This window comes from Plutella xylostella, chromosome 10 (genome assembly GCF_932276165.1).
Source record: "Plutella xylostella chromosome 10, ilPluXylo3.1, whole genome shotgun sequence".
Taxonomy (NCBI): Eukaryota; Metazoa; Arthropoda; class Insecta; order Lepidoptera; family Plutellidae; genus Plutella; species Plutella xylostella.
The window spans coordinates 9,678,425-9,705,350 of NC_063990.1; the positions used below are offsets into that span (position 1 = coordinate 9,678,425).

The window sequence follows — 26,926 nt, forward strand, 5'->3', positions numbered from 1 at the left end:
TAAGACCGTAAATATTGATGAAGGAAATAATGGTATAATGAAGTTATTGTATATTCATATCAATATTACTATTGATATTCATATTGATACTGTAATATTCGTATATTGATCCGATGCATAAATCACGAACAGTGCTTTCTTGTTATTAAAATACCACATTCCAATTCATATTATACTTTATAATACTCATTTCTGTTAATCTAAAGCCACTCAGGCCAAGGGAGCTACAAAACTGCGAACACTACACAAACACAATAATAAATAATTTATTTTCCTAATGAACTAAATCCCAAAACCTTTAACCCGCAGAGCGAACGGCAAGTCGTTCGTGTGCGACGTCAACGGCTTTTCCTTCGTGAAAAACTCAAACAAATACTACGATGACTGCGCAAAAATCCTCGGCAACATGATCCTCAGAGAACTGGCCCCAACGCTGCACATCCCGTGGTCGGTGCCGTTTCAGTTAGATGACCCGCCGATAGTGCCCACGACGTTTGGGAAAATGATGGAGTTGCGGTGCGTGGTGGCGGTGATTAGACACGGGGACCGCACGCCCAAGCAGAAGATGAAGGTGGAAGTGCGGCATCCTAGGTAAATAGCTTACCACTTATAGGTACTAAATTATAATTAGACAAGCGTTTTCGCGTAGCCTTGAAACAATTTCCAGTAGAAATATCGGAATAAAAAGTAGCCTTTAGCACAAGGGAATATGTTATGGAAGACGCATTGCCTGTTTGATCTGTCTCTTCTTCTGTTAAACTCATTTTCGTATTGGTATTAAATGCAGCTTCGAAACTTGGTCACCTTCTACTTGTAATTCAAAAAAAAAAAAAAAAATTATGTTTATTCTCCTACGTGACTATGCACACACGTATTAAATATGAAATAAGCAAGCACATAAAGCCAGCCACTTCATCATAGACAGTAGAATTAAATAAATAAATAACACACACACACACACACACACACACACACACACACACACACACACACACACACACACACACACACACACACACACACACACACACACACACACACACACACACACGCGCGCGCACTCACGCCTTGTACTAATGTACTCCCTTGCGGGGTAGGCAGAGGTGCATTGCTGCACCCACTTTTCGCCAGAGTGTTATGTTAGTCCCAATGTAATAGGGGGCGGGCCTATTGCCATTTTACGGGCACATCCAAGACCTGAGAACAAATATCTGTGTTTAAACAAATATCTGCCCCAGCCGGGAATCGAACCCGGGACCATCGGCTCAGTAGTCAGGGTCACTAACCACTACGCCATTCGGTCGTCTTGTAATTCATCCGACTTAAAATCTTTTTCAGTCTCATTCCCTAATAAAACCAGACTGCGCAGTGCTTAACTGCTCAGTGACTCTTACTGCTGGATTTTGTGGATTACTAAAAACTCCTCTCATTTAGACCTTTACCTATCTGTATCCCCTCCAGATTCTTCGAGATCTTCGAAAAATACGACGGCTTCAAACGCGGCCACGTAAAACTGAAGAAGCCGAAGCAACTGCAGGAGATCTTGGACATCGCTCGAGCGCTGTTAGCCGACATACACACGCACCACGCCGACCCCGAGATCGAGGAGAAGCAGGGCAAGCTCGAGCAGCTCAAGAGTGTTCTAGAGATGTGAGTACTGGAGTGAGTAGTTGATGTGACACTGAACAAGCCGATGAAAGACTTGCAGGAGATACTGGACATCTAGAAATGTGAGTCTTTTCACACAGCTGCATCGTGAATGGCACATGAAAGAAGACTGTCGGCATCATAATAAGACTATAATTGTGGACGGCGGTACATAAGCCACTTCCAATGTGCGTTATACACTCATCCTTCTTTGTCTTCCAACCACTACCGGCAGACTGTCCAATATAGCTTGCCCAGTTCGCAGGTCATATGTGTCTTGTCTTTTCTTGTATGTTACATCTATCTTGTCTTGTATTTCTACTGCCACATCAGCTTTCCGATTTTCATACCTACCTATTGCGGGTAGATGTGAAATAAAGTACACATTAACTTCTAAATTAAATTTAATTAATATAATTAATTACTAAATAAAAATAAATATTTTTATAATTTTATGAAATTGTGATAGTTTTTACCTGCGAGTGACTATTATAATCATTTATAACACCACAATATAAACAACACTGAGATGGAGCATATTGTTGACTCAATCAATGAACTGAAGGAGCATTTTACTGCAAAAATGGCAGACTTCCACACTCAGATGTCGAAGGCCCCGCCCTCCACCACCACAGACGGACTGGCTGCTGAATTCTCTGTCTTCCGGTCGTTCATCATGATGGCACTGAGCAGCCTCCAGCAGCAGGTGGGGATGTTGGTGCAGCACATCGACAAGATGGAAACACACAGCCGCCGGAAAATGCTTCTTCTGCACGGTGTTCCTGACAGTAAGAGCGAGGACACAGTTGCTGCCCTTGTGAAGGCTGTGACTGATCACATACAGGACCCTGGATTCGTCTGCGCCACCGACATTGCGCGTTGTCATAGGCTGGGCCGCGTTGGAGAGAAGCCTCGCCCTATCCTTGTCAAATTCAAGGACCTCTCAGTAAGGAACAGGGTATGGCACGCTAAATCGAAGCTCAAGGGCAGCGGACGGACGCTAGCAGAGTTCCTGACCAAGCCGCGTCACGATGCGTTCCTGGCAGCCCGGCAGCGGCTCGGCGTCTCGCGCTGCTGGACGAGGGGCGGCTGCGTCATTGTGCTGGACCGCGACGGGAAGCAGCACACCATCACGACACTGGCTGAGCTCAATGTGATCTGCCCGGCCGCGGCGGCGCCTGAAGTACCAGCCTCTGCGCCTGCGCCTAGAGAAGCGAAAACGGCCGGTGATGTGGCCTCATCTGCTAAGGCTAGGGTCAAGAGGGTTCCAAGGAAGTAGTCCCCATCACATGTTCATTTCCTGAGTTCATTCTTTTGCGTTCAATTACTTAAATTTGGTACCCTCCACTGGTTCAATGTGTATTTTTCTATTTTATTGGTTATGTCCGTGACGTAGTAAATTGTCAACTTGACAACTGACATTATGTGTTAGCGTGCGTTACACAGACTATTATTTGGTTAATTTTTCCTGTTATAACTTTACTTAGTTTTTGTTCTAAGGCCAAGTGTTGTGTGTAGTATAGATTGGCAAGTTGCTTGGCGACCCTCCTTGCGGGGTGAAAGACGCGGAGGGGACGAGGTACCCAAGACGACAGCGGGTAGCGGGAGGGTAGCGGGGAAGGGCAACGCGTGCACTGCATGTCATTGTTACGGCAGTCTCGGCCGAGCAGTCGAGGCGGCCACATGTCTTATATAGCCTGTCATAATTTGAGTGCGACCCACATGAGATCATTGATCCTGAGACCATTAGTCTTAGGATGAGTGTTGAGGCCTTTTTAATATTATCATTATATTATTATTAGGTATCTATAATTCGTCAACAAAATAACGTTAAAAACAACAAATCGTATAATGTCTCAATATAGGGGCTTCTTGTAGAACAGCGTACCGGATCAGTCATGCTACGCGGCTAAAGGTTGGTACTGCGCAGTCAGATACGAAAAAGTAAACAACAAAGACGAAGAGTCCATATGACAGTGCGTCAGTTGTCAGTTCTTGTAACTAGGAAAGCAACCAAAATTTATGTGATTTAATGAAAGTAATTAATGAGCAAAACACAGAGAAAAATTACAAAATTGATGAAATTTTGAAAGAAAATGGTCATATCGTGCTTCGCCTACCCCCATACCACCCGGAATTAAATCCTATTGAACTTGTGTGGCGGTACGTGAAAGGCGAGCTCGCAAGAACGTCGATTGACTCTAACTTAGATAAAGAGATAAAAGACTTAGAGTTGCTTTTCTCTAATTATTCGCCTAAAAAGTGGAGAAATTGTGACGACCATGTCATAAAAAATTAAGACGAATATTATAAATCTGATAGAGTATTTGACGATGTATTGGACAGGTATGTTATTGTTTATTTATAATTTATTGTAAATTAAACATAAATTGGTTTTTGTCTTAGATTTATAATTGAAGTTAATGAAAACGATGATGAAGATGAGGATGACGACGACGATGAACAAGTTCAAACAGAGAGTGAACATGAAAGTGACATGGAAATTGATTTATAAAATAAAACACTTTTACATAAATAAATTCAAATTGGTAGATATTCTGAAGGTAAACATCCAAATTTTAATGCTGTCAAACTATAAATTTTAAGCTAAATATGACATTTACGGGAACACTCATAGAATAAAATTTTACTTACGTCAGAAATAGTTACAAGCTATCGCGAGATTAATCCGGGCACACTTTTCTACGTGTGTAGCATGTCGTGCTACCTCGCCCCCGCCACTTCTTTCACCCCGCAAGGAGGGTCGCCAAGTAACTTGCCGCATTATAGTAATGTAAAGTTTGGAACGACATAAGTAATTGCGTTTTGTTTCTTTTTGCTTTTAATGTTGTTTTGTGATGTTGAAATATTTTTGTTAGTAAAATTGTCTGTATTAATAGTTGCTCGCAGGTACCTACAGGTATTTGCAAGTTTAGTTAAATACTTTAGTATATTATTATTTGTACTGTTAGTGTAGGTTAGTATAGTATATTATTTTATTAAGTCTATTTAAATTTATATTTATTTTTGCTGGTAGGTAGGTATAATGCAAGTAGCTCTTGATGTGAGTAGTGATGAAGAGTCACTAGCATCTGAATATTTCGATGGTTCCGAGTCAGATGAATTGAACAGTGCCGGAAGTAGTTTTCATAGCCTTCCTGATCTACCTGATGTCCTTGACTCCGTATTCACGGATGTGAAGGATAATTTCAACGTTATTCATATAAACGCACAGAGTATTCCGTCTCATTTTCCTGATATGCTGACATCTTTTGAAAACAAAAACCTACACGCCATTTTAGTTTCCGAGTCATGGCTCAAGCCATGTCTCCCGTCTGCTTCGTACGCGTTGCCTGGTTTTAGTCTCATACGCAATGATCGCACTGGCAGTGGTGGCGGTGGCGTAGCTATCTATCTCCGCTCGCACATTCCCTACTCCATACTTAGCTTGTCCCCTCAGCCACCCCCAGGCAATGCGGGCGAACATTTACTTATTGAAGTAACGTTGTCACACGCCAAAATATTACTTGGCGTGTATTACAGCTCTTCTTTGCGTGTAAATTTCTTCAGCTCTTTTGAAACGCTACTGGTCAACTATATCCCAAATTACAGTCATACCATTATTATGGGTGATTTTAACACTTGTCTCCTTAAAAATGATTCTCGGTCTTCTACCTTTCAATCTATAGTCAAGTCTAGCAACATGAATATTCTCCCACTTAGTGCCACTCATCATTTTCCTAACTGCGAACCCTCTCTTCTTGATATTATTCTCGTATCCTCTACTGATCATGTTGCTAAGCACGGCCAGTGCGGATCCACTGGTTTCTCTTATCATGACTTAATATACCTTTCGTATAAAGTCCGCCCACCTAAAGCGAAGTCAAGAACTCTCATGCTGCGTAGTTTTGGTGGTATGGATCTGGACAGTTTGCGTCGTGATGCTCATCGTACCGATTGGACGCCTGTTCTCAACGCAGCCAGCGTTGATGAACAGGTTTTTAAATTTAACTCCCTCCTTACCGATCTATACGATGTGCATGCACCAGTAAAAGCGATTCGGTTAAAGCATCTTCCGGCTCCCTGGCTCACTGATGATATTAAGAAGGTCATCCTTGAAAAGAATTCAGCCAAGACCAAATATAAACTCCGTGCCTCTGAAGCTAACAAGGAGAAGTATATTGCTATTCGTAATCGCTGCAATAAGTTGTGTAGGGATGCACAACGCCGCCATATCCATCAATCTGTAGAAAATGGCGATCCAGCCAAAGTTTGGAAGTTCCTTAGGTCACTGGGAGTTGGTAAATCTCGCAACAGTCCTATCCGTAAAGATTTAGACATTGAATCCTTGAATTCACATTTCTCTTCGTCCTCGGCCATGAATGATGCCGTGAAATCTAGCACACTCGGTCGCCTATCGGCCTTACCAACCCCTGACTTTCCTTCTTTCCAATTAAGTCAATTTTCCAATTGTGATGTTAAGAAGGTCATTATTTCCATTACTTCCAATGCAATTGGAAGCGACAGTTTAAGTCGTAACATGATAATCCCTATCCTAGATATTATCCTTCCCATTATCACACATATCCTCAATTCCTCCATCTCCTCTGGCATATTTCCCTCTGCCTGGAAAGATGCTCAAGTTGTCCCTTTACCTAAGAAATTCAACCCAACCTCATTTTCCGATTATCGCCCTATATCTATTCTTCCTTTCCTTTCAAAAGTCCTAGAACGCCTTGTACATTTCCAACTATCCAATTTCCTTACCCGCAATAACCTTATGAATCCTTACCAATCCGGTTTTCGCCCTGGCCATAGCACTGTCACAGCGCTCGTAAAGATCTCTGATGACATTCGCCAGGGCATGGACAATGGTCAAATCACAATCCTCTCCTTGTTAGACTTTAGTAATGCTTTCAATACTGTTAACTTCGAAATCTTGCTGGGAATACTTCGATCACTTAACATATCTCCAATGGTAATTGACTGGTTTCGCAGTTATCTGCAGGGGCGACGGCAGCGTATACGCATTGAGGACTCATACTCCCAATGGTGTGATATTGCAGCCGGTGTCCCACAAGGCGGTGTGCTATCACCTCTGCTCTTTGCTATTTTTATTAACTCCATTTCTAACAAACTTATTTCTTCCTACCATCTTTATGCAGACGATCTACAGATTTATACACATGCTTCTCCTTCTGATGTAGCTCAAGCAGTTAATTTTATGAACACTGACCTGACTAAAATCGTAGACTGGAGTAAACACCATGGCCTTATGGTCAATCCGAAGAAAACCCAAGTTATCCTCATCGGAAGTTCTAGGTTAATGAATAACAATTTTCTTCGGATGGTGCCGCCAATTTATTTTGACGGGGTTCATGTACCTTATAGTGATACAGTCAGGAATCTTGGCGTAATTTTTGACAAGTTTATGACATGGAGTCCTCAGCTGGAGGCGGTTAGCCGGAGGATGTTTGCATCAGGGGGATCACTTCGAAGACTACGCAATTTCCTTCCTACCTCCACCAAAATTGCTTTAGCTCAATCACTCCTTCTTCCCGTTCTTGACTACGCCGATGCCAGCTATCTTGATCTCACTGAGGAGCAACTTAATAAGCTTGAGCGTCTTCAAAATTACTGCATACGATTCATATTTGGCTTAAGAAAATATGATCATGTATCTGTATTCCGACAAAAACTCAAGTGGCTCCCAATTCGCCTTCGACGGAATACTCACATACTTTCACTACTTTATTCGGTACTGTTCAATCCTTGTTCTCCATCATACCTTAAGGAGCGTTTTGAGTTGAGATGCTCTACACATAGCCGCTCACTACGTTCATCTCATAACCTTCGCCTTCATGTTCCATCTTGCACAACTGTGTTTTATGAGGGCTCATTCACATTTCAGGCTGTTAAATTATGGAACGATCTGCCCATTGAAATCAGACTCGCACCCTCTCTACCATCCTTCAAAAACAAGCTCCGACAGCACTACTTAAGTTTATCTTATCCTGATTAGAATGCACCAGCAATTATTTATTTATTTTTAATAATATTTATGTATTATTATAGAATATATAGGTATATATTTATTATTAACTATGTAGGTTTTATATATTATTATATGTAGGTATTTACATATCGTTATACTTTATATTAATGTAGTTTATAAATATCTCTTATTTTCACACGCTACCCTTTTTCATTATTTCTATGTCCTTTCAATTTGGTTGTCTGGAAGAGATTACTTTTAGTAATAAGGCCGCCGATTGTGCTATTTATTTTCTGTTCATGTTTGTAATACTGTTTCTTTTTGTGTGCAATAAAGAGTATTTTATCTTTATCTTTATCTATTTTAGTTTCATCTCTTTCTCTCTCGCAGGTACGGCCACTTCTCTGGCATCAACCGCAAGGTGCAGATGAAGTACCAGCCGCGCGGGCGCCCGCGGGGCTCCTCCTCCGACGACGGTAACCCCCCGCCCGCCAATGGTTCTCGCACGATTACTCTCTTTTATACCTTAGTGTTAGTGCTTTACGGTTGACTGTGCAATGGTACGGGGTGAGGTGAGGTGGTGAGTTAACCAATATAATTCAAGCGGAAGTTTAGTGAGATTCGATTGGTGGATTCTAACGCTTCGCTGTCTTGCACCGTACCAGTGGACAGACAGCTGATGACCGATTTTAATATCCTACTTTTTATGTTTTGTGTGGAGTTTTGAGATATTTAGGAGGTACCTATTTGTCTAATAATAATAAGTGCAAAATGCAAAGCTTATTATTTTCTGAAAGTTATTGGTAAGCACACCCAGTGTCAGTTTGGATATTAAAATCGGCTATAAACAGCTGTTGTGCTGGCGATTTTGGAGTACAAGTAAAATATCTAAATACATACATTTTAGTGCATTTCAGTATTTGCATATGCGTTACGTGAATGCGAGGATTTTTCACACGCTACTTCCAAATTGCTAGTAGAACAAGACCTTTGTTCAAACAGACAATAAAGACGCGCGTAGTATTCGTAAAAGACGCAGTTTCCTAACCATTTCAATGTACACAAAGTAACTATTGTCTGTTTGTTCAATGACTCTTACGATATGCGTGAACAGGCTCGCATATTACCCTGCATATGCACTGCCCACATAGAAGCATAAATTGGACCTTATGATTAAAAAATATGATATAATTTATATCATCTCTTTTGAAATCCGATGCCCCTGTGAGCCTGTAAACGTATTTTGTTCATTTTAAAAATATCCAATGGAATGGATGCTTTTGAAACCTAAATACCTACGCATGGAAAGTATTTGTGAAGTCCTTTTTTGATGATCAAGATTGTAAAGTAAGCTTGTATATGTAGATTTTATTGGCTGTACTTAAAACTGTGTGTGGTTTATGCTTCAAAGTCGTCCATTTCTAATATGGAATTTAGTGGTGTGATTTTTGTTGTACGGATCACTTTAGAGTCACACCACAGTTTGTGTATATGTACAAGCATCAAAATTCACAGCGGTACGTTCTAGGCTTGTAAAATATAATTAATTAGATTGATACGCTTATGGGGCCGTCCATTAATCACGTGAGGCTCAAAGGGGGGGGGGGGGGGAGGGGTACTGAAAACCTCACGAAACATCACGAGGGGGGAGGGGGGGTTCTCATTAGACATCACGTGTATTAATTTTTTGTAAAAAATTAGGTATTTCTGAACCGATATTTTGGACGGCTCAAAAATATTAACGATTTGTAGTATGAGCTATATTTTTTCTAGTCAAAAATTGCCTTTACATAGACTTCCAAAAAAATACACGTGATCCAGGGGGGGGAGGGGGGGTTGGTCCCAAACCTCACCAAATATCACCAGGGGGGAGGGGGGGGGGGTCAAAAAATGAGAAAAACGACCTCACGTGATTAATGGACGGCCCCTATCATCATCATCATCATCAGTACCTAGCTGTAAATACACATAGCAAATAATGTGACGTGTAGAGCTACAAACCGGCTTAACGCATTTTATATCATGTTTATTTCTACAAAAATGTATATAAACAAACAAATCAATTATGTTACAAACTTTCATTACCTAATTCATGTACATGTGAGTTCTTTTGAAGATTAATATTTGTAAATATCGATCTGACCGAAAGCAACGTTTCAATCTAAGTTAATAAATCCTACATGCACAGAAATATATTTCGATGTCCAGTGCTATATCTGTTAAGTTTCATCTCAATCTGCGCAAAAGAGTAACTAACACATAGGTACCCTACCTACAAACTCCCTCTTACCATACCTACTACCAACACCAGAAAACCCGAATCCGCATAGCTAACCCTCCTCTTACCCACAGTAGACGGCACAGGGGAACCCTCCCTGGTGCTGATACTGAAGTGGGGCGGGGAGCTGACGCCGGCGGGGCGCGTGCAGGCCGAGGAGCTGGGCCGCATGTTCCGCTGCATGTACCCCGGCGGGCAGGGCCGCCACATACCAGGTGTGTACCCGAGTGGACAGGGCTGTGTACCAGGTGTGTACCCGAGTGGACAGGGAGCTGACGCCGGCGGGGCGCGTGCAGGCCGAGGAGCTGGGCCGCATGTTCCGCTGCATGTACCCCGGCGGGCAGGGCCGCCACATACCAGGTGTGTACCCGAGTGGACAGGGCTGTGTACCAGGTGTGTACCCGAGTGGACAGGGAGCTGACGCCGGCGGGGCGCGTGCAGGCCGAGGAGCTGGGCCGCATGTTCCGCTGCATGTACCCCGGCGGGCAGTGCCGCCACATACCAGGTGTGTACCCGAGTGGACAGGGCTGTGTACCAGGTGTGTACCCGAGTGGACAGGGTGTGTACCAGGTGTGTACCCGAGTGGACAGGTGTGTACCCGAGTGGACAGGGAGCTGACGCCGGCGGGGCGCGTGCAGGCCGAGGAGCTGGGCCGCATGTTCCGCTGCATGTACCCCGGCGGGCAGGGCCGCCACATACCAGGTGTGTACCCGAGTGGACAGGGGTGTATACCAGACGTGAACCGGAGTGGACACTGTCTAGTATGTGATCAGTGCTGGCTGACTTTAAACAAATTAGCATACATAAGATATTATCTAGTAATATCTACTCTACGTTATTAATACGTCATGCGCTGCCACTGAACCCAATCTGTCGGGCTATTGTATAGCAGTTCTAGTAATAGTTGCCAGGTTGCCACGAACGCGCTAAAAAGAAATACCCGCAATCTTTATGAACCTATCTTTATATATCTAAACATCACAATGTAACAATAATCAACCACCCCAACCTCCCCAGGTGAAGGCGGCACTCAAGGCTTAGGCCTCCTCCGCCTACACTCAACCTTCCGCCACGACCTCAAGATCTACGCGTCGGACGAGGGCCGCGTGCAGATGACCGCCGCCGCCTTCGCCAAGGGACTCCTGGCGCTGGAAGGAGAATTGACGCCTATACTGGTGCAGATGGTCAAGTCCGCTAATACGAATGGGTTGCTGGATAATGACTGTGATTCGTCTAAGGTGCAGAATATGTGAGTGTTTTTGGTTTATTATTTGAAAGGTAATCCTAGTTTCCTCGACGTTTTTTTTTTCCGCCTTTCTTACCACTGACGTTGTATGTTAATATAATCATAATATACCTAACGCGGCCATAATTATAAAGTACATATACATACTAACCCCATGTTATGTATACAATTATTCTTATTTATATTATAACGCTAACTCTATGACTTACCCCTCAAAACCTCAAGTTTATGTAATGTTGTCCACATTGGGCGAGGTCTATATCCAGTACCAGAAGCTCATTAGTTTATAACCATGTGTAATAAAGACCTCAACAACCCTCTCATACCTCCCCCAGGGCAAAATCCCGTCTCCACGAAGCGATGCAAGTAGACCGAGAGCTAACAGAAGAGGACAAAGCCCGCATCAACCCGTGCGGTGCCTCGAGCGTGGCCCGCGCGCTGCAGCTAGTCAAGAGCCCGGCGCAGTGCTGCGCGCACCTGCACACGCTCGTGCAGAGATTAGTGAACGTGGTCACGCATAAGAAGGACGAGCCGAAGACTAAGGGTGAGGGTTTAGAATGCTTTTAGATGGCTTTTAGGCTGATTGCGTCAAAGGTTCCATGAAAATAGTTGGAGGGACGCCCAACAGCTGAACTTTTTTTGCACTATTTTTTATAATTTATCTCCTCCGTGGTAGTCTGGAAAAAATACTCTTAGTAATAACGCCGCCATTTGTACCGTCTATGTTGTACATTTCCTTCTGTTATTTCGGTTTGTGTATGCAATAAAGAATTATCTATCTATATATCTTTGCTAGTAGCTAAAGTGTCCTAGCTAGACCTATAGGGGATAGGGAACCCTATAAGATGAATAGTATACAACAATATGCTTTATTCGTTCCAGACACGATCCTCTATCACGGCGAGACGTGGGAACTCATGGGGCGGCGCTGGGGCAAGATAGAGAAGGACTTCTGCACAAAGAACAAGACGTACGACATTTCAAAGATCCCAGATATATACGACTGCATCAAGTACGACTTGCAACACAATCAACACACGCTGCAGTTTGACATGGCGGAGGAGCTGTATATTTATGCTAAATATCTCGCTGATATTGTTATACCGCAGGTTAGTGACGTGTTTTTTAAAATACTACTTTGATGTCGTTTTTTTTATGTAAGCTGTAAGCAGCTGGACCATCAATTTCAAGGACATTAGATAGAAGGTGAAAATAAGACACAATGAAACTCCTATTTTCTACGCCCATAGTTGGGTAGTTAAATTAAAGTATAATTTCAGTAAAATGTTAGGTATATCTCCATGGAATCCCCTGTATTACCTATTGCCATACATAGTGATGAATCTATTAAATAATTTGCAGGAATACGGATTGACGATGCAAGAGAAACTGACAATAGGGCAAGGAATATGCACTCCACTGCTGAAGAAAATAAGGGCCGATCTTCAAAGAAACATCGAAGAATCTGGCGAAGAGACTGTCAATAGATTAAATCCGAGGTAATATAACTTACGCTACCTTGGAATGAAAGTTAAATTAACTTTACATATTTAATCCATAACTAATGTTTTTATAAGTCATTGATCCTAATTTTAAAAGTGTTGTTATTTTGAGGATACCTAACTCCAATAGCGCTATCGCCATCTGTGGCCGGATTCCTTTTTAATTGGCTCTCATGTATAGAAAAATTCCGACTCGGGTGTACCCACTCTCAGGTAACGCTTCAGGTAATTCCTTTCGAGCAGTACTTCTCAGTTTCTGAACCGATTTTCATGAAACTTGTGTCACCCCACAGGTACAGCCACGGCGTGTCGTCGCCGGGCCGGCACGTGCGCACGCGCTTGTACTTCACCAGCGAGAGCCACGTGCACTCGTTGTTGACTGTACTGCGGTTTGGGGGGCTGCTTGATGTAAGAACCTAACTAATTTTAATAATCTGGGTTGCTTGGTATTTTGATCATCATCATAATCATTAGTATTATCAGCGCGGAGAGCACGAAATAATATGTGACGCTAATCTAACAAACGAAAAAGGGCCGTAATCGTCCATTGCGTGACATATAGGCTTCTCTCAAGGAGCACTTAGCCTAGAAGGTGTTCTAGCGGGTCTCTACATACCTACCTAATACATTTGCAAGCATTGCTCTTCGATAATTTTCTTATTTATATATAAGCAAGTACACAAACAACAACAACAACAAAAAAATTACAAATATAATATAATTTTAAAATACCATAAACTAATATTTTGAACCATAACCAGGTGATGAAAGACGAGCAGTGGCGGCGCGCGATGGAATATGTCTCGATGGTGTCGGAGCTCAACTACATGTCGCAGATCGTCGTCATGCTGTACGAGGACCCCACCAAGGACCCCTGTTCTGAGGAGAGGTAAATATAAACCTCAAACCTCTTTGATCATAAATATCCTTCCACCCTAAGGTTGTCTTGAAAAAATCGCTTTGAGCGATAAGGCCGCCATTTTTGTACATATGTGTTAGTATTTAAGTTTTGTAAGTTTATTTCATGTGTGTGTGCAAATAAAGAATATTCTATCTATCTATCTATAAACCATATTAGGTATTCATATAACAATGCTACGCAACCATCTTTTTTCGTCAGGAATTTATTATTATGATAACAAAAGTTAGTGCCCGCGAGTTCCCCTCCGCCTTTGAAAGTTTTGCCGTGGGATTATCGGGATATAAAATACTATGTCCTTATCCTGGTTCTTAGTTACCGCCCTACTAATTTTTAGCCAAATCGGATCAGCCTATAATATAGATGACCTAAGTGCGGCCAGTCACACATAAATTTTATACAAGTTGCCTTTACACATAGAACTTGATAACTAACAGGTACAAACAACACTAACCCTCATCCCCTCGCCCCAGGTTCCACGTGGAGCTGCACTTCAGTCCAGGCGTGAACTGCTGCGTGCAGAAGAACCTGCCGCCCGGGCCCGGCTTCCGCCCGCACAGCCGCAACCATTCCACCACTAACAACTCCGTAAGTTGGAATAGATTATGCCTCCGGCGTGCCTGTAAAGCCTACACAATGCATAGCCGAGCGGCTATACGCCGGGTGCACGGCGGCACACAATGCAGCCCGGTAACACGGCCGGTGGGTAGCCCGGCAGCCGTGCCGCCGGCACTGTGTGTAACAGCCTCAAAAGGCTTGCGTCACTGCGATTGTTTTTTATTGGGATCTGCAATCGGTTAATTGTATACAGGCAGCATAAAAATACAAAAGCTGAGGATGTTAAAAGTCCAAATTATTATCTAAGTGATTGAAAGAATTGGCGCGATAATTGGAAAAAGTTTTGGTGCAGAATTCAGCGTTCCATATGCCTATCCAACAACATGGAATGATCATCACACTTTTTGACTTCCAGTGAAGATTTTTCACCCGAAACTTTATGAATTTAAATTTGTTTATAACATTATGAATATTAATGTAAAAACACTTTTTTGTTGACAGAGTTCCCCAGAGGAAGTAAAATGTATAGAAGAAGAAGGGGAGGAAGATCAAATGGCGAGCCAAGAAACTTTGCAACCTGTAAGTTTTATCACTATAATAGGTGCATCGAATAAGAAATAAACACGTGTTCGTTCGAACATAAATAAGTACTTACAACATTCCGTTATCGTTACAGGACCATTTAGATGAGATGGATCAATCGTTCTCACCGAATAAGGTATCCAAGTCAAAGCTTAGACCTTCGGATCCCATACCAATCTGGTAAGACATCAATATGACTTATTTTGTCTAACTAACAATAATTATCTACGTCTCATTTCATTTCTAACATTTGTGTTTTACGCCATTTCATTGTGACCGTACAATAATCATACCATATTTTTTTAGGAACGCAGCACATGAAAATAAGAGGTAAGATTTCATATAACCATCTACATACAATTGCATCAAATTTCTATAGTCTATCATCATGATCCAACCCATGTCTCCTCATTTATACTGACATAGGTACACTTAAAATTTAGGACTTCTTGGTGAAAACGGGTATTAGTCTTTCTAATTCAGCGAATAAGGTCACGACACGACCTCATTCAATTCCCTACTGCGACTCGTATTTGTTTCCTGATTCACAGATATTATAATACTATATCCGTATCCGATTTGTAGTTCCCCTATCAACGTGCGAACTATATTATTTATTTATTTGTTTGGAGGAAAACTTACAGCTAAACATTGTACATAGTAAATTTTGATTAGTAAAACATAGCCAACTAAAAGTTATCAGACCTTATCTTATCAAACCTTAGCACTTAAAGCCATATCGGAACACATAAGTGCGAGAGAGAGGCCGTATAAGATCGTTTGTAAGTGTTTAGGAGTTATGATATTTCAGAACGTAGTGTTATAGAATTATTAGACTATGGTATGTTTCTTTTTATGAAAGTTCTCTTCGAAATATGGCGTCTAGTAAATAAGATTATTTTGTGTCATCCCACAGACAACGAATTAAATTTAATTAAAATTCAATGTGGTGTATGTTCCAGTAACCTGCACTACACAGTGAGCGGGCACGAGGCGTCTACTCTAGCGGCGAGGCTGAACGAGGAGCTCCGCGCGAGGTCCCAGCATGCGCAGGAGATACGGGAACACGCTCATGTAATTAACTTCATTCTCGTCATCTATGTATCAATACAAGCCATATACAGGGTGTTTCAAAAAGTTCCAAAGTTTCTATGAAAAAGTATAATTTTTTTTCGTTAATTTTTTAAAACTTTTAGAACAAAAGCTGTTCCGTCACCCCTTTCGGCTCAGTATACCCTATTTGCAACACTCTATATACAGTCGTTAAGGTGATGGTACTACTGGGAGACCACACAGCCCTTGTTAACTTACACTAATGAATAATAAAAAAAAATACCCTTACTGTCTATTTCCAGAGCGAAGAGAAAGAGACGAAAGACAGCGAAGAACACTCCACGTCCACGCCGCGAGCGCGCAGCTACGACCAGCACAAGCAGACCAGCGACAACGGTAAGTATATAGAGAAGATGCGTATGTGTGAGTGTCTCTAACGTAAACTTGTGCCGTTTGTAATTCGAACGCATGTCAATGGAATAGAAGCTAACGGTGAAAGTTGGAACTTTTGGCGCTGCTGTCGCAAGTTTTAGATCACTCAAAATATAATATGTATAGAGAAGACGCGTATGTGTGAGTGTCTCTAACGGAAACTTGTGCCGTTTTCAAATGGAATGCATGATTGTGGAATAGGAGAGAACGGTGAAAGTTGGAACTATTGGCGCTGCTGTCGCAAGTGTTTCGCCAAAGGATATAGTTAGATCACACAAGATATACCTAAGAGAGTAATGATCCCATTTTAAATATTTCGTGTTGGTCGTCTAAAACAAATCCAAGTAAAATATTCACGAAGCATAGTTACAAAATATTGATGTTGCATGTAGTTATGGCTGAACCTATGGTTGGTAGTACCGGTAAATGGGTTTAAAAATTACATAGGTCACAGATTATACAAACTAAAAACAACTCTGCTTATAAATATGAATGCATTCTTCTTATTATATTATTTAGTTATTCATGCACTTTAGTAGATCTCATTTCCTGTGTAAATCTGTCTGTCTCACATCCTTTAAAAAACATTTTATTTTTAAATAACTAGGCCCCACTTGCGCAGACCTGGGTTAGCGAATTAACTCGGAGATATTTGACATAAGAAGGGTTAGATTATTAATTTGTCTTGCATCGCTTAAATATGAGCGCTAACCTTGGGATAAACTCTTAAATATTTAACCCCCCAATATTGGAGGGTTAAAACGCTAACCCGGCTTACGTCAAAAGAAAAGGTTTTTATCAATATTCTTGTATTCGTTGGAAATGTTTGATTATGATGATTAACTCATCATTCTAATATTTTTCCCCTATCTAGCAAAGTAGCAAATGGTCCCACTTGTGAAATTAAGAGCACGATGGTGTGGTTACATACATATATGCTCACGACTATGACTGTAATGTAGTTACTCAGAGGTGACTCACCCACTTTTCGCTGTACATTTTTGTACTCACGTGATAGGTCGCGAGCCGTATCGCCGCTTTTGAAAGAGTGCAATGCACTTTAGGGTACACATTTAGATCACGATGTTTTTTCACCGTAAGAGCTATGGTATACATTTTTGGAGATATTGTGTAGAGTAGGTAGAAAATAATACTCAGAGTGGACAGAATAATAATAATTTATTTACAGAAAATAAGCCTACTTATACGCGCGGTGCTAACTTAAATACTCGTGGCGTTGGGAATGCACGGGGACTCGTTCCTTTTCTGCGCTGTCGGAGGCTCTCCTCTCCGAGCTGCCGCGGTGACTGACGGTGGTGGTCGCTGCTGCTGCTTGCTTGAGCTTGCTGAACAGTTATTTTCGGAACTCCCTCTTTGTTTCCAGAAACAGCTCTTTACAGGGCTATCTTTGCTGTTATCTAAAGGACAACTTGCAACCGCGATGTGTTCAATATATTCAATACTTGCTGTTGTTATTGGTTGAGTATTGCTTGCTGGTACGGTTAGATTGAAGAGAGCTGCTTATGATAAGGTTCTTGAACGTTTTGTGGTAAGTAGAATGTGTGGTAGTAAGTAGTTGCCACACATTGTACTTAAATTCCAAAGAACTCATTGACATGTCTGCGCTAGGATCCAAACACGCATCTTTTGTGTGAGAAGCGAGCGCTTACCCGACTGAGCTACCGCCGTTTCTTTTCAATTTTTTATAATTTTCGTAATGTAAAATAAAAAAAATTCGTAATGTGGAAATCACAAATATGACACTTTGTAAACAAAATACAAATTACTGACAGATTGCGAAAATGGAAATAGAGAGGGATAGTTTTATCCAAAGACGTGAGGTGAGATAGAAGACAATGTTTTTTACGGCAATAGAAACTTGGTCCCTTTCAGCCTGGAACGGGACATAGATTCACAGAGTGCAAAAAGAAACGTCAGGTTAGCTAACTCAGGGTTATTTTCCATTAGCGCAATCAAAAGTCCGGGTTAAAATTTTACAAAGTTAACCCTGAGTTAGTTACCTCTGAGTTTATATTTTTAACCCTGTGATCCACGCAAGTGGGCCTAGATAACTCAATTTAACATTTTGTATATTGCGGTAGCTGGTTATCCGTATATAGTTCCATATCATTAGGCATAGCTTCATAATAATAAATAACTTAATCCTGTATTCATAAAATCTGTGACCTGTGTATTTTGACGGCTACATTAAATATTGTACAGGCTTAAAAAACAGCCCATAGTTCTTGAAAGAATTACAAAACTGTAACTCTATTTTGGTTTTGTCTTGTATGTTTTACTTCAGCTACTTTCTGACCTTCTCTTTACTCGAAGTGGTTTACAAAATGTGTCTTATGTGTTAATATTAATCCTTTGACAAGTTTGTGAAGTGTTTAGCTGCGTAGGTCAGTCTGGCCGGTGAGCTTGTGTGCTGTTGCCTCCCGCGGTCTTCGCATCCTCGGAATAATCACTACTCTACATTGTCTATGTTAGGTTAAAGCCCTGGCAACTAATATCGCCGTCCTCCTCTCTAGGTGACGTCATACGTGGCTTATAGAGAACTAAGCGATAAGGAAGCTGGTGTTAGAGCCTTGCATAGAAATGTTGAGTTCAAAAGGGTTTATTACGTGTCCATTACGTCGCGATTCAACTATGGGTTATCAACATCAGTCTGCACGCTTTTATTGTACGTTTACGTTTATTTATATGTTTGTTATCTATTGTACCTCATAGAAATATTATTTTTGATATTTATTTACCACCCGATTTCTGTTCAACAAAACGAAATTTATTAATCACACCTTTATTACTTTCTCTTCCTCATTCACGTTGTAACGCATTCGTACGCTCACGTAACCGCACGCCCCTCGCTCTCACCCACTAACCCGCGCGCCCCATGACATAACCCTAGCGCGCCATTGGTCGCCGCCGCGCACGCCCGAGTTCGACCTGGAGGGGGTCGAGTCCTCGACCAATGAGCTGCCGCTGTCGGCCATCTTGTTTGCGTCGGGCGGGGCTAACGATCGCGGGTCGGCAGGGAGGCGGCAGCGGCACAGCCTGGCCGGCCAGATGACCTACCTGAAGATGCTGGGGCTGGGGCGAGGCAAGCTGCCGGGAGGGCTGTTCTCCACGGCCGTCATCAGCGGGTCCAGTTCTGCGCCTAATCTTCGGGTGATGATCCCGAGTGCGACGGCTTCTACTAGTGAGTTGTCTGTTGTGTATGCTGTGACTTGTGCTGTAGAAATAATGTTTATTGGCAGTTCCTGAATCAGCGCACATAATTTCGATAGCTCAATAGCGCAATAAAGGTTGTTCGATTAAATTACTGGTCTAATAGATAGTCAAAGCAAAGGTTCTACAGCACATAGCACGATATGATATCAAATTAATTAATTAATATTACCAAGAGCAGCTTGAAAGCTGCGTTGCTTTAATCATATAATTATGATCCATCAATAGATCTTGAATGGAGACATCAATACTCTTTGCATGTACTAAGAATTTAACGTTAACTTTTTAGGACCTTTATGATAGGTGAAAAGGCACCAGCTCAGCATTTGCTGTAGAGAACTATGGCCACATGTTTTTTTTAGGATGATATTCAGTCACAAATAACAATTAATTTATAAGAAAGAAAGAACAACCACCATCGTTAGGGCTCTTAACCTCTCAAATGTCCGCCTTAAACCTTAAAATGTCCATAATAACGCTTTCAGCGGCCCTGGAAGGCTTCGGCGGCGTCCCGGCGATCCGCCCGCTCGAGACTCTTCACAACGCGCTGTCGCTGAGGCAACTGGACGCGTTCCTCGAGCGGGTCACCGCGGCGCCCGTGCTGGTGCCGCAGGCTGCTGGCAATAGTACGTATATATCTACATACTCAAATACTCATACATTTAACAAAACATAGGTACATCAACTGCCTCCCAGAAGAGAAGGCAAATCTCCAGGTGCCACGATCTTCATACATAATCATCAATCATACGAGATACATAGATTAAGTAAACGATCGTACGCAATTAGGTACCTACTATAGTTCACGTAATCTATGGAAGTTTTCATTGTAGGTGGGGGTGGAATGTGTCAAAACAATGTGCTATGCCCGCCACCCCCCACCACACGACCTTGTTGGAGGATAGTTCTTTTGTGATGCACCAAACTAAGACCAAACTGGTGACCCCGATGTGATAGTGATAGATAGTAAAGATGTGTAACATCAAAATCAAAATCAAAAATCAAAATAGTTTATTGTCATAAACACATTACATTCAAAAGTGGCAAGGGCCCTTGTACTAGGCGGTAGCCTGTCATCCAACATTCCTAATACTTACCTACTTAACTATGAATGGCAACCATGAGTGAAAGAGTGCCCATCCATACCTTATTAGGTTTAAGAGCACTGTATGCATTATTAAGAAATATTATAAATAAATGAAAAATAAACAAACAGGTGTAGGCTGGAGCGGCCCCTCTTCGCTCATGTCGTCGTCGGGCGAGGTGGCGAGCGCGCTGTCATCCGCCGGGCCCTCCTCGCCCAACTCCAACTACGCCTCCACGTCCGACGCCAAGACCATCAGTGACAGGTAAAGTATGATAATGTGACGTTATTTGTGTATAGGCTATGACGTTGTGGGTTTTGAACTAAACTTGTGTTGCCATTTCTTCTCACCGTTCGAGCAGCAAGATGGATTCATCTGTGTATTTTTTTATACTTTCGGGTTGCTTCTTTCTTTATCCGCGCAGTTTACAGTGTTGAACGGAAATGATATCCGATTTGCATAGAGTGTCGCCATCTAGTGATACATTGCTAGAAATAATGCGTGTACTTTTGCTATTCAATCGTAATCGGTGAGAATAAATGGCATTAACTGTATAAAGTGATATTTTTTACCGAAAAAGAGTATATATACCTTTTTTGCGGTTTTATGAGTTTTAAATATTTTCCTATATGTTTTAAAATGTCCTCTCCTTTTTAACGTAAATTAGGTGTTGCTACCTACTTCGTGTCAGTTTTGGCGAATGGCTAATATTTTTTATGTTCAGTTTTACCCCCTTTTCTGTCCCTCATGTTGGTAACTCTATTTTCATAATTCAATGCTATACTTAAACCTATCATTATGTATTCGTTTGTGTGAATATGTGAAAATTATTTATACATGTATATTCAGGTAGGTTTATTTTGTAAAACTACATTAATTCATATGGAATACTTTACACATGCTTTGGGTACAGCTAAATTGTACCTATGCACTGTTAAATACGGTTCAAATTCGAAATTATCTGGTCCGCTTGGGGAATTGGCACTGTAAGTATCGGGGCAATATAATATTAAGCATGCTAGACTTCTTATTGGGTATATCTTCCTAAATGTTAATTACATAGATTCATAGCTATGTATATTCACACCTGCAATACATTCTGCTTGTATCATTACATCTGTTCCTTGAGTTTTATATAAGTAACCATGCAGTAAATTTATATATATTTTTAATATGAATTTATGAATAATTAAATTAAATATTAATTAAATTATTACCTATTACCATTTTATTACTGACAAAGGAAACTCAAGGTGGAAGATCGGCAAACATCAGTCTGTATTATTGTATAAAAGATGGAGAATTTCAGAGAATGCAAAACGCAATAATGATAATGTTGAAGCAACAATTTACAATTTTCTTATGCCTATGCAGATACAGACTGGTGTTAGCTTACAGTACGATTCACGAAAGTTGACCATCAGATGAATTTATAAATAATCTCGAACGCATTAAAGAGCATTCAGAGCGCGTCAAAACCGCATTAGACAAATAGCACCACGGTTACGCGGTCTTGACGCAATCCGCCAACTCACCCGCACCAACAATCGGGCTGTCAAACAGTGGTCAGCTTACGTGAACCCGCCTGTACGTCACTGTCCATTACCATTCCAGTAGCAATTGGAGTAGAAGCAAGCTCCCCCAGTGGGACGGCGAGCCCGCGCTCGGGCTGGGCGCCGGCCTGCAGCCCTACGTGCCGCACGCCAACCGACCAGGTATGGCTGTCAACTTAGAACCTAACCCGCTTAGGGCCCCTTGCACCAACACATTAAATCTAGATTTAGTGTCAAATGTCGATTTAAGAAACGTCAGTCCATATACAATTTGACACTAAATCGAGATTTAACACTAAATCTAGATTTAATATGTTGGTGCAAGTGGCCCTTATTCATAGAAAAGTTACAGAACGTTTTTGCTATTAAACTGTTGTGTTTCTCTCTGGGAAAGAACAATTTGTTTTTTGACAGAGAGGGGCAAAACAGTTCAACAGCTAAAATGTTCTGTAACTTTTCTACACATGAATAAAGGGGTAGATTTGTATGCTTTAGAAAGGTTAAACGAAAGGTGTTGCGGGTGAATTTTTTAAAAGATGTGTTGTGTTTCGTTGACCGTTTCTTCTACTATTGACCGAGCCTTTTCCAAAATCGTGGTAAAGCCTACTCATATTTAGATCTTGATATTCATAAATAAGTCGTACCTAAGAACTCTATAGTACACACCTCTTAAAATTTAAACCTTCAAAAATACCTTTCGCTTATCCTTTTAAAACTTTACCCTGAACTTATACAAAAGTATGCCTATGTAGGATGGAATATTACTTACTGGTTCGCGTTTAAAAGGAACTTTGTCCTACAGAAGCTTACTTGACTTACTTTGTACTGGGGCACCTTTAAAAAGAGCATGTCACCTTAGGTATCTACTGTGAGAAGATAAGTACTTATTTAGTATGTTGAAGCATGACTTCACCTAGCATGAAAATCAATAACATCTATAAATAGTGCAGTCAAACAAATGAATGTGTGCATGAAATGCTACTACCTACGTGGCTGCTCACATAATACTGCATGATTTATTCACGAGCCAATGAGGTTGCGCACGCTAGCTCCTATTAACTTACTAACTAGCATGTTAAATTAATTATAAATGTATCTATGAATGTTGCATCTTGTCCCTTTGCCTACCTACCTACATTAATAATTAACCCTGCAATTTGATCACGGCTATATTTTAGGTGAACAAACCACATTATGGTTACTGCCAATGTATTTTCTTATGTCACCAATTGGTAGGTAATCAGACAGATCTATGTTTTAAAATCGGCATTGGCGAAGATATTAGACATTTTTTTTCCAATTCTTGGGTTGACATCGGTCTCAGGCATCCCACTGATTATATTCCTTTAACTAAAGCTTATTTTCAAACTGTGTCTCATATAGTAACTATCGAACAGGTTCATCTATTAGTGGTGACGTCACTCCGGTGTCGCTGGCCTCCGAGCTGGACTTCAACAGCAACGAGGCCACCGCCGGCTCCATCACTGACCACGACCTTATGGTATGTACAATAAGGCTTAGTATAGCGTATAGCCCATGTTATAGAGGCGTCTAAAGAAAGAAATAATACATGTTTATTCGTCGTAAAATGACGAAAATTCTTGACGAAAGTCAACTTAAAGCTATACCCCTAATGAAAATAATATTGTCGATTTGAAGCGGATGATATGAGACCTTTAGTGGTATATTTTATAATTCGTTATTGATAGAATCCTGTTTACATTGAAAGGTACCTTTTCATAATGTGATAATCCAATTCCAGAGTGCGACGGAAGGTGAAGAGGACGAGGAGACGCTGTCAGCGGACCCGTGCGGCTCCCCGCGCGCCGACGCCGGCGCCTCCACCTCCGCCGCGCTCGACTACTACGGACTCAACCTGCACAAGGACCTCCCATCCAGCAGCAAGAACTTCAACCAGGACGAACACAGAAACAAATGCACCAAAAGCGAAGCCACACAACACATAGACGCCCTCACACAGAGCAAAAGCAAAAACAAAAGAAACGAGGTTCTTAACGGCAGCAGAAGATCGAGCGACAGCAGCGCTCAGAAGAATAACTTGACCCCGCACGGCGTCACCGGCAGTCGGTTTACCACCACGCTGGTCGCCGAAGGGTCCCCCGCCCCCGCCACATCCCCAGAACGTAAGTCTCACGATAACACACCTAACTTATCCCCCGATGAAACTGTCCAGCCAGTTGTCACTAAAGCTAAAAACCCTAGTGTAAAACCAGGTTTTAACATAAGCGACTAACTTGTTATTGTTGATAGAAGCACTGTTGGTTGCGTCCGGTATCTCACAGGTATAATATACACAATATAAATAGACTAGACTTATTAGTTGCTTTTAGTATCATCATATAAGTACTATTAAGTACACACTAGGAGTTATAAAATTGGCACAAAGCGAATTTGTATTGTAAAAAATATACATTATCTAGACTGAATTTCAGACAAGTGGATTAATAAATAGTAGTGCCGCATTCAAGTTAGTGACTTTCAGTCACATCAGTTTTTGTACCATTTAATTTTTATCATAACTGACAAAATATCATCATTTTGTGGAAGATTATAATAATCAAAATAGGGTTCCTATTTAAGCATAGAGCATTTCAGACACATAATTTTATAATCATTTGTGATAAAAATATATTCTTCTATTTATGTAATTTAAAATAAGTTTGATAACATTTTCAGATTGCGATCTACATCGTGAATCAAGAGAGGAATAAATCGCTTATTTTATAAAACCATTAAAGTTGTGTAAATGTTTACGATCCCAAGTGATAATAGTTAACTGCAAAGCATACATGCTAATTTAGTGGAATATATTATGTATAAAACATAGATTTTTAAGGTTTTATTGAAATAAATTATTATTTAATTTAATATGTCTTTGACATTACTATTCCCTATGTAAAAACCTATTATCGTATGGTATATATACTCTCTGAAACAATCGGGCAATCCTCCTTCCTACTCTTGCTCATGTAACGGCCGCTATTATCACCCTGTTTATTTTATTGCATCAATACGATTGATTGCATATTATTCACATGTACTTACGCTTGTCTCTCAGAGGGGTAGGCAGACTATTAAAACACGTGCCAAGATATTGATAATTTGATAAAAGTAGGTACCTATTTATTTCGCTTCTTTCGCCTATTTGGTCGTCATGGATATTTAATCTAAATTATTTGCCTGTGTAGAGTAAGTAAATGAAACGCAAATACAGACTATCTAAACAATGTATTTTTAATTTAACCAAAAACACATTTATCACACAGCTCAAACATTAAAGCTTCAACAGAATAAGCTAAGCTTAAACTTAACATAATTAGGTTGTTACATATGAAAGTAGTATTTCGTATGCATAGGTACCTACTACTACCAGTAAATTTTGAGATTTTATAAATTAGAACTCTTATCCAAACAGTACAAAATTGAGATCAAAGTATACCCACTAAATCAAAATTCAAATTTCATATGTAACAACGAAATAATAATGACCAGAATAGATACTGCATAGGAAATCTACGAAGATTTGGCAGACTTCAGGCCAACTGTTCAGTCAGCCTTGATGGGTTTGCACTTGTTGATGAGTGAGAGCCCCATGTTGAGGAGGCCGCGGTGCTGGATCCCCGGCAGCAGCACCAACACCACCTCCACGAGGAAGATCAGCATCATGTTGTTGATCCAGATGGAGATCCAGGTGAATATGGTCAGCGTTCCAATTGTGACCACATAGTACTGAAATTTTAAAATATTTGTTTTAAAATATGAGGGAGTAAAAGTGTGAAAGATCAGAGTGAAGCAAAATGCTGATAATTTCTGAACAGTTTGTACTAACAGAATTCAAGACTACTCACCATGACAGGACTGTTGGTCCTCAATGCCATGTATCTCTTGCCAAAGTGGACAATCTTTTGTTTCAGAACTGCAACACTTTCACAAGTTTTCTCAAACTCCTTATCCTGTTCATTGGTCCACGACTTTGGATTGTAAATTGAGTTGCAGACTACAGGTAAAAGGAAGTCTATCATGTTGAGTGTCATGCCCGTGAATGCCAGAGCCGCTAGAAAGTCCAGGTCCATAAGCCAAAGTAAAAGATGGTAGAAAGACACTCCCGCAAGTAAGGCAGCGGGGTGCCACGGCTGCTCCCACAAGATGACAGACTTCATAGGCAGAATAGCCATGCGCCAGCTCTCAAAGAATCTCTTCAGTTTCTTTATGTCATGCTCCTGAAAACAATAAATACAGTGTAGGTTTATCAAGATTTCAAAATTCAGGAGCACATTTTAGGATCTTTACAATAAAATTCAGAAGTGAGAGTATGGTGCAGAAATGTTAAATCAATCCATGAATCAAAAAATTACAATACTTTAGAAGGTAGTTGAACAAGTATAATTTAATTAGCCGCTTTCATAAAATAGGAAAAACGGTCACAGAAAGAAAATAACTTACCATTTCCGAAATATTCTGTTCAGGCATTTCTTACGGATCACTTTAAATTATATGTTAACGTTAACTTTGGGTAGGTAAAAAATATATTTATTAGAATTTTTCGCTTCGACACGAATTAAATTCAAAACAAAGGCGAATAGAAAATTGACAGCTTCCTACGGGACGAGTATTGATCGCATCGCAGCATATCGCAGTCGTAGCCACAGACTAGAAATACATTGATTTGGTCGGACTCCTTATTCTAAGTACAGCAAATCATAATATTTTTTTTCGCTAGGTTTTCTTCAGGGTATAGATTTTGTTAAGGTCGATATACACGGTTACGTTTTATGGCTACTCCCGGGTTTCTTTGCAGAACGGGTTATTTTTCATTAAGTATGT

The 26,926-nt window shown here is 40.9% G+C and overlaps 2 protein-coding genes across 2 annotated transcripts in view; one reads left to right on the forward strand and one right to left on the reverse strand.

Annotated features, from left to right (window-relative positions):
- The window catches only part of LOC105385667 (inositol hexakisphosphate and diphosphoinositol-pentakisphosphate kinase), a 30,350-nt gene extending 5,578 nt beyond the window's left edge, over positions 1–24,772 (forward strand). The window contains exons 8-28 of the mRNA XM_048623316.1: positions 310–591; positions 1,462–1,650; positions 8,033–8,139; positions 9,998–10,135; positions 10,938–11,169; positions 11,502–11,710; positions 12,049–12,275; positions 12,529–12,665; positions 12,962–13,076; positions 13,430–13,557; positions 14,061–14,175; positions 14,647–14,724; positions 14,822–14,907; positions 15,690–15,770; positions 16,067–16,176; positions 19,250–19,414; positions 19,929–20,069; positions 20,660–20,792; positions 22,143–22,243; positions 23,479–23,582; positions 23,844–24,772. Coding sequence (XP_048479273.1) covers positions 310–591; positions 1,462–1,650; positions 8,033–8,139; positions 9,998–10,135; positions 10,938–11,169; positions 11,502–11,710; positions 12,049–12,275; positions 12,529–12,665; positions 12,962–13,076; positions 13,430–13,557; positions 14,061–14,175; positions 14,647–14,724; positions 14,822–14,907; positions 15,690–15,770; positions 16,067–16,176; positions 19,250–19,414; positions 19,929–20,069; positions 20,660–20,792; positions 22,143–22,243; positions 23,479–23,582; positions 23,844–24,335 — 3,370 coding nt within the window. The 3' untranslated portion in view covers positions 24,336–24,772. The remainder of the gene's footprint in view (positions 1–309; positions 592–1,461; positions 1,651–8,032; positions 8,140–9,997; positions 10,136–10,937; positions 11,170–11,501; positions 11,711–12,048; positions 12,276–12,528; positions 12,666–12,961; positions 13,077–13,429; positions 13,558–14,060; positions 14,176–14,646; positions 14,725–14,821; positions 14,908–15,689; positions 15,771–16,066; positions 16,177–19,249; positions 19,415–19,928; positions 20,070–20,659; positions 20,793–22,142; positions 22,244–23,478; positions 23,583–23,843) is intronic.
- Positions 24,773–25,313: 541 nt separating this feature from the next.
- LOC105390117 (ADP-ribosylation factor-like protein 6-interacting protein 1) lies at positions 25,314–26,726 on the reverse strand. The gene is made up of 3 exons (XM_011561362.3): positions 26,546–26,726; positions 25,951–26,322; positions 25,314–25,831 (listed from the first exon to the last, which is right to left on the reverse strand). Exons 1-3 carry the CDS (start codon positions 26,570–26,572, stop codon positions 25,649–25,651), a joined length of 582 nt encoding a protein of 193 aa, XP_011559664.3. The 5' UTR covers positions 26,573–26,726; the 3' UTR covers positions 25,314–25,648.
- Positions 26,727–26,926: the final 200 nt, after the last annotated feature.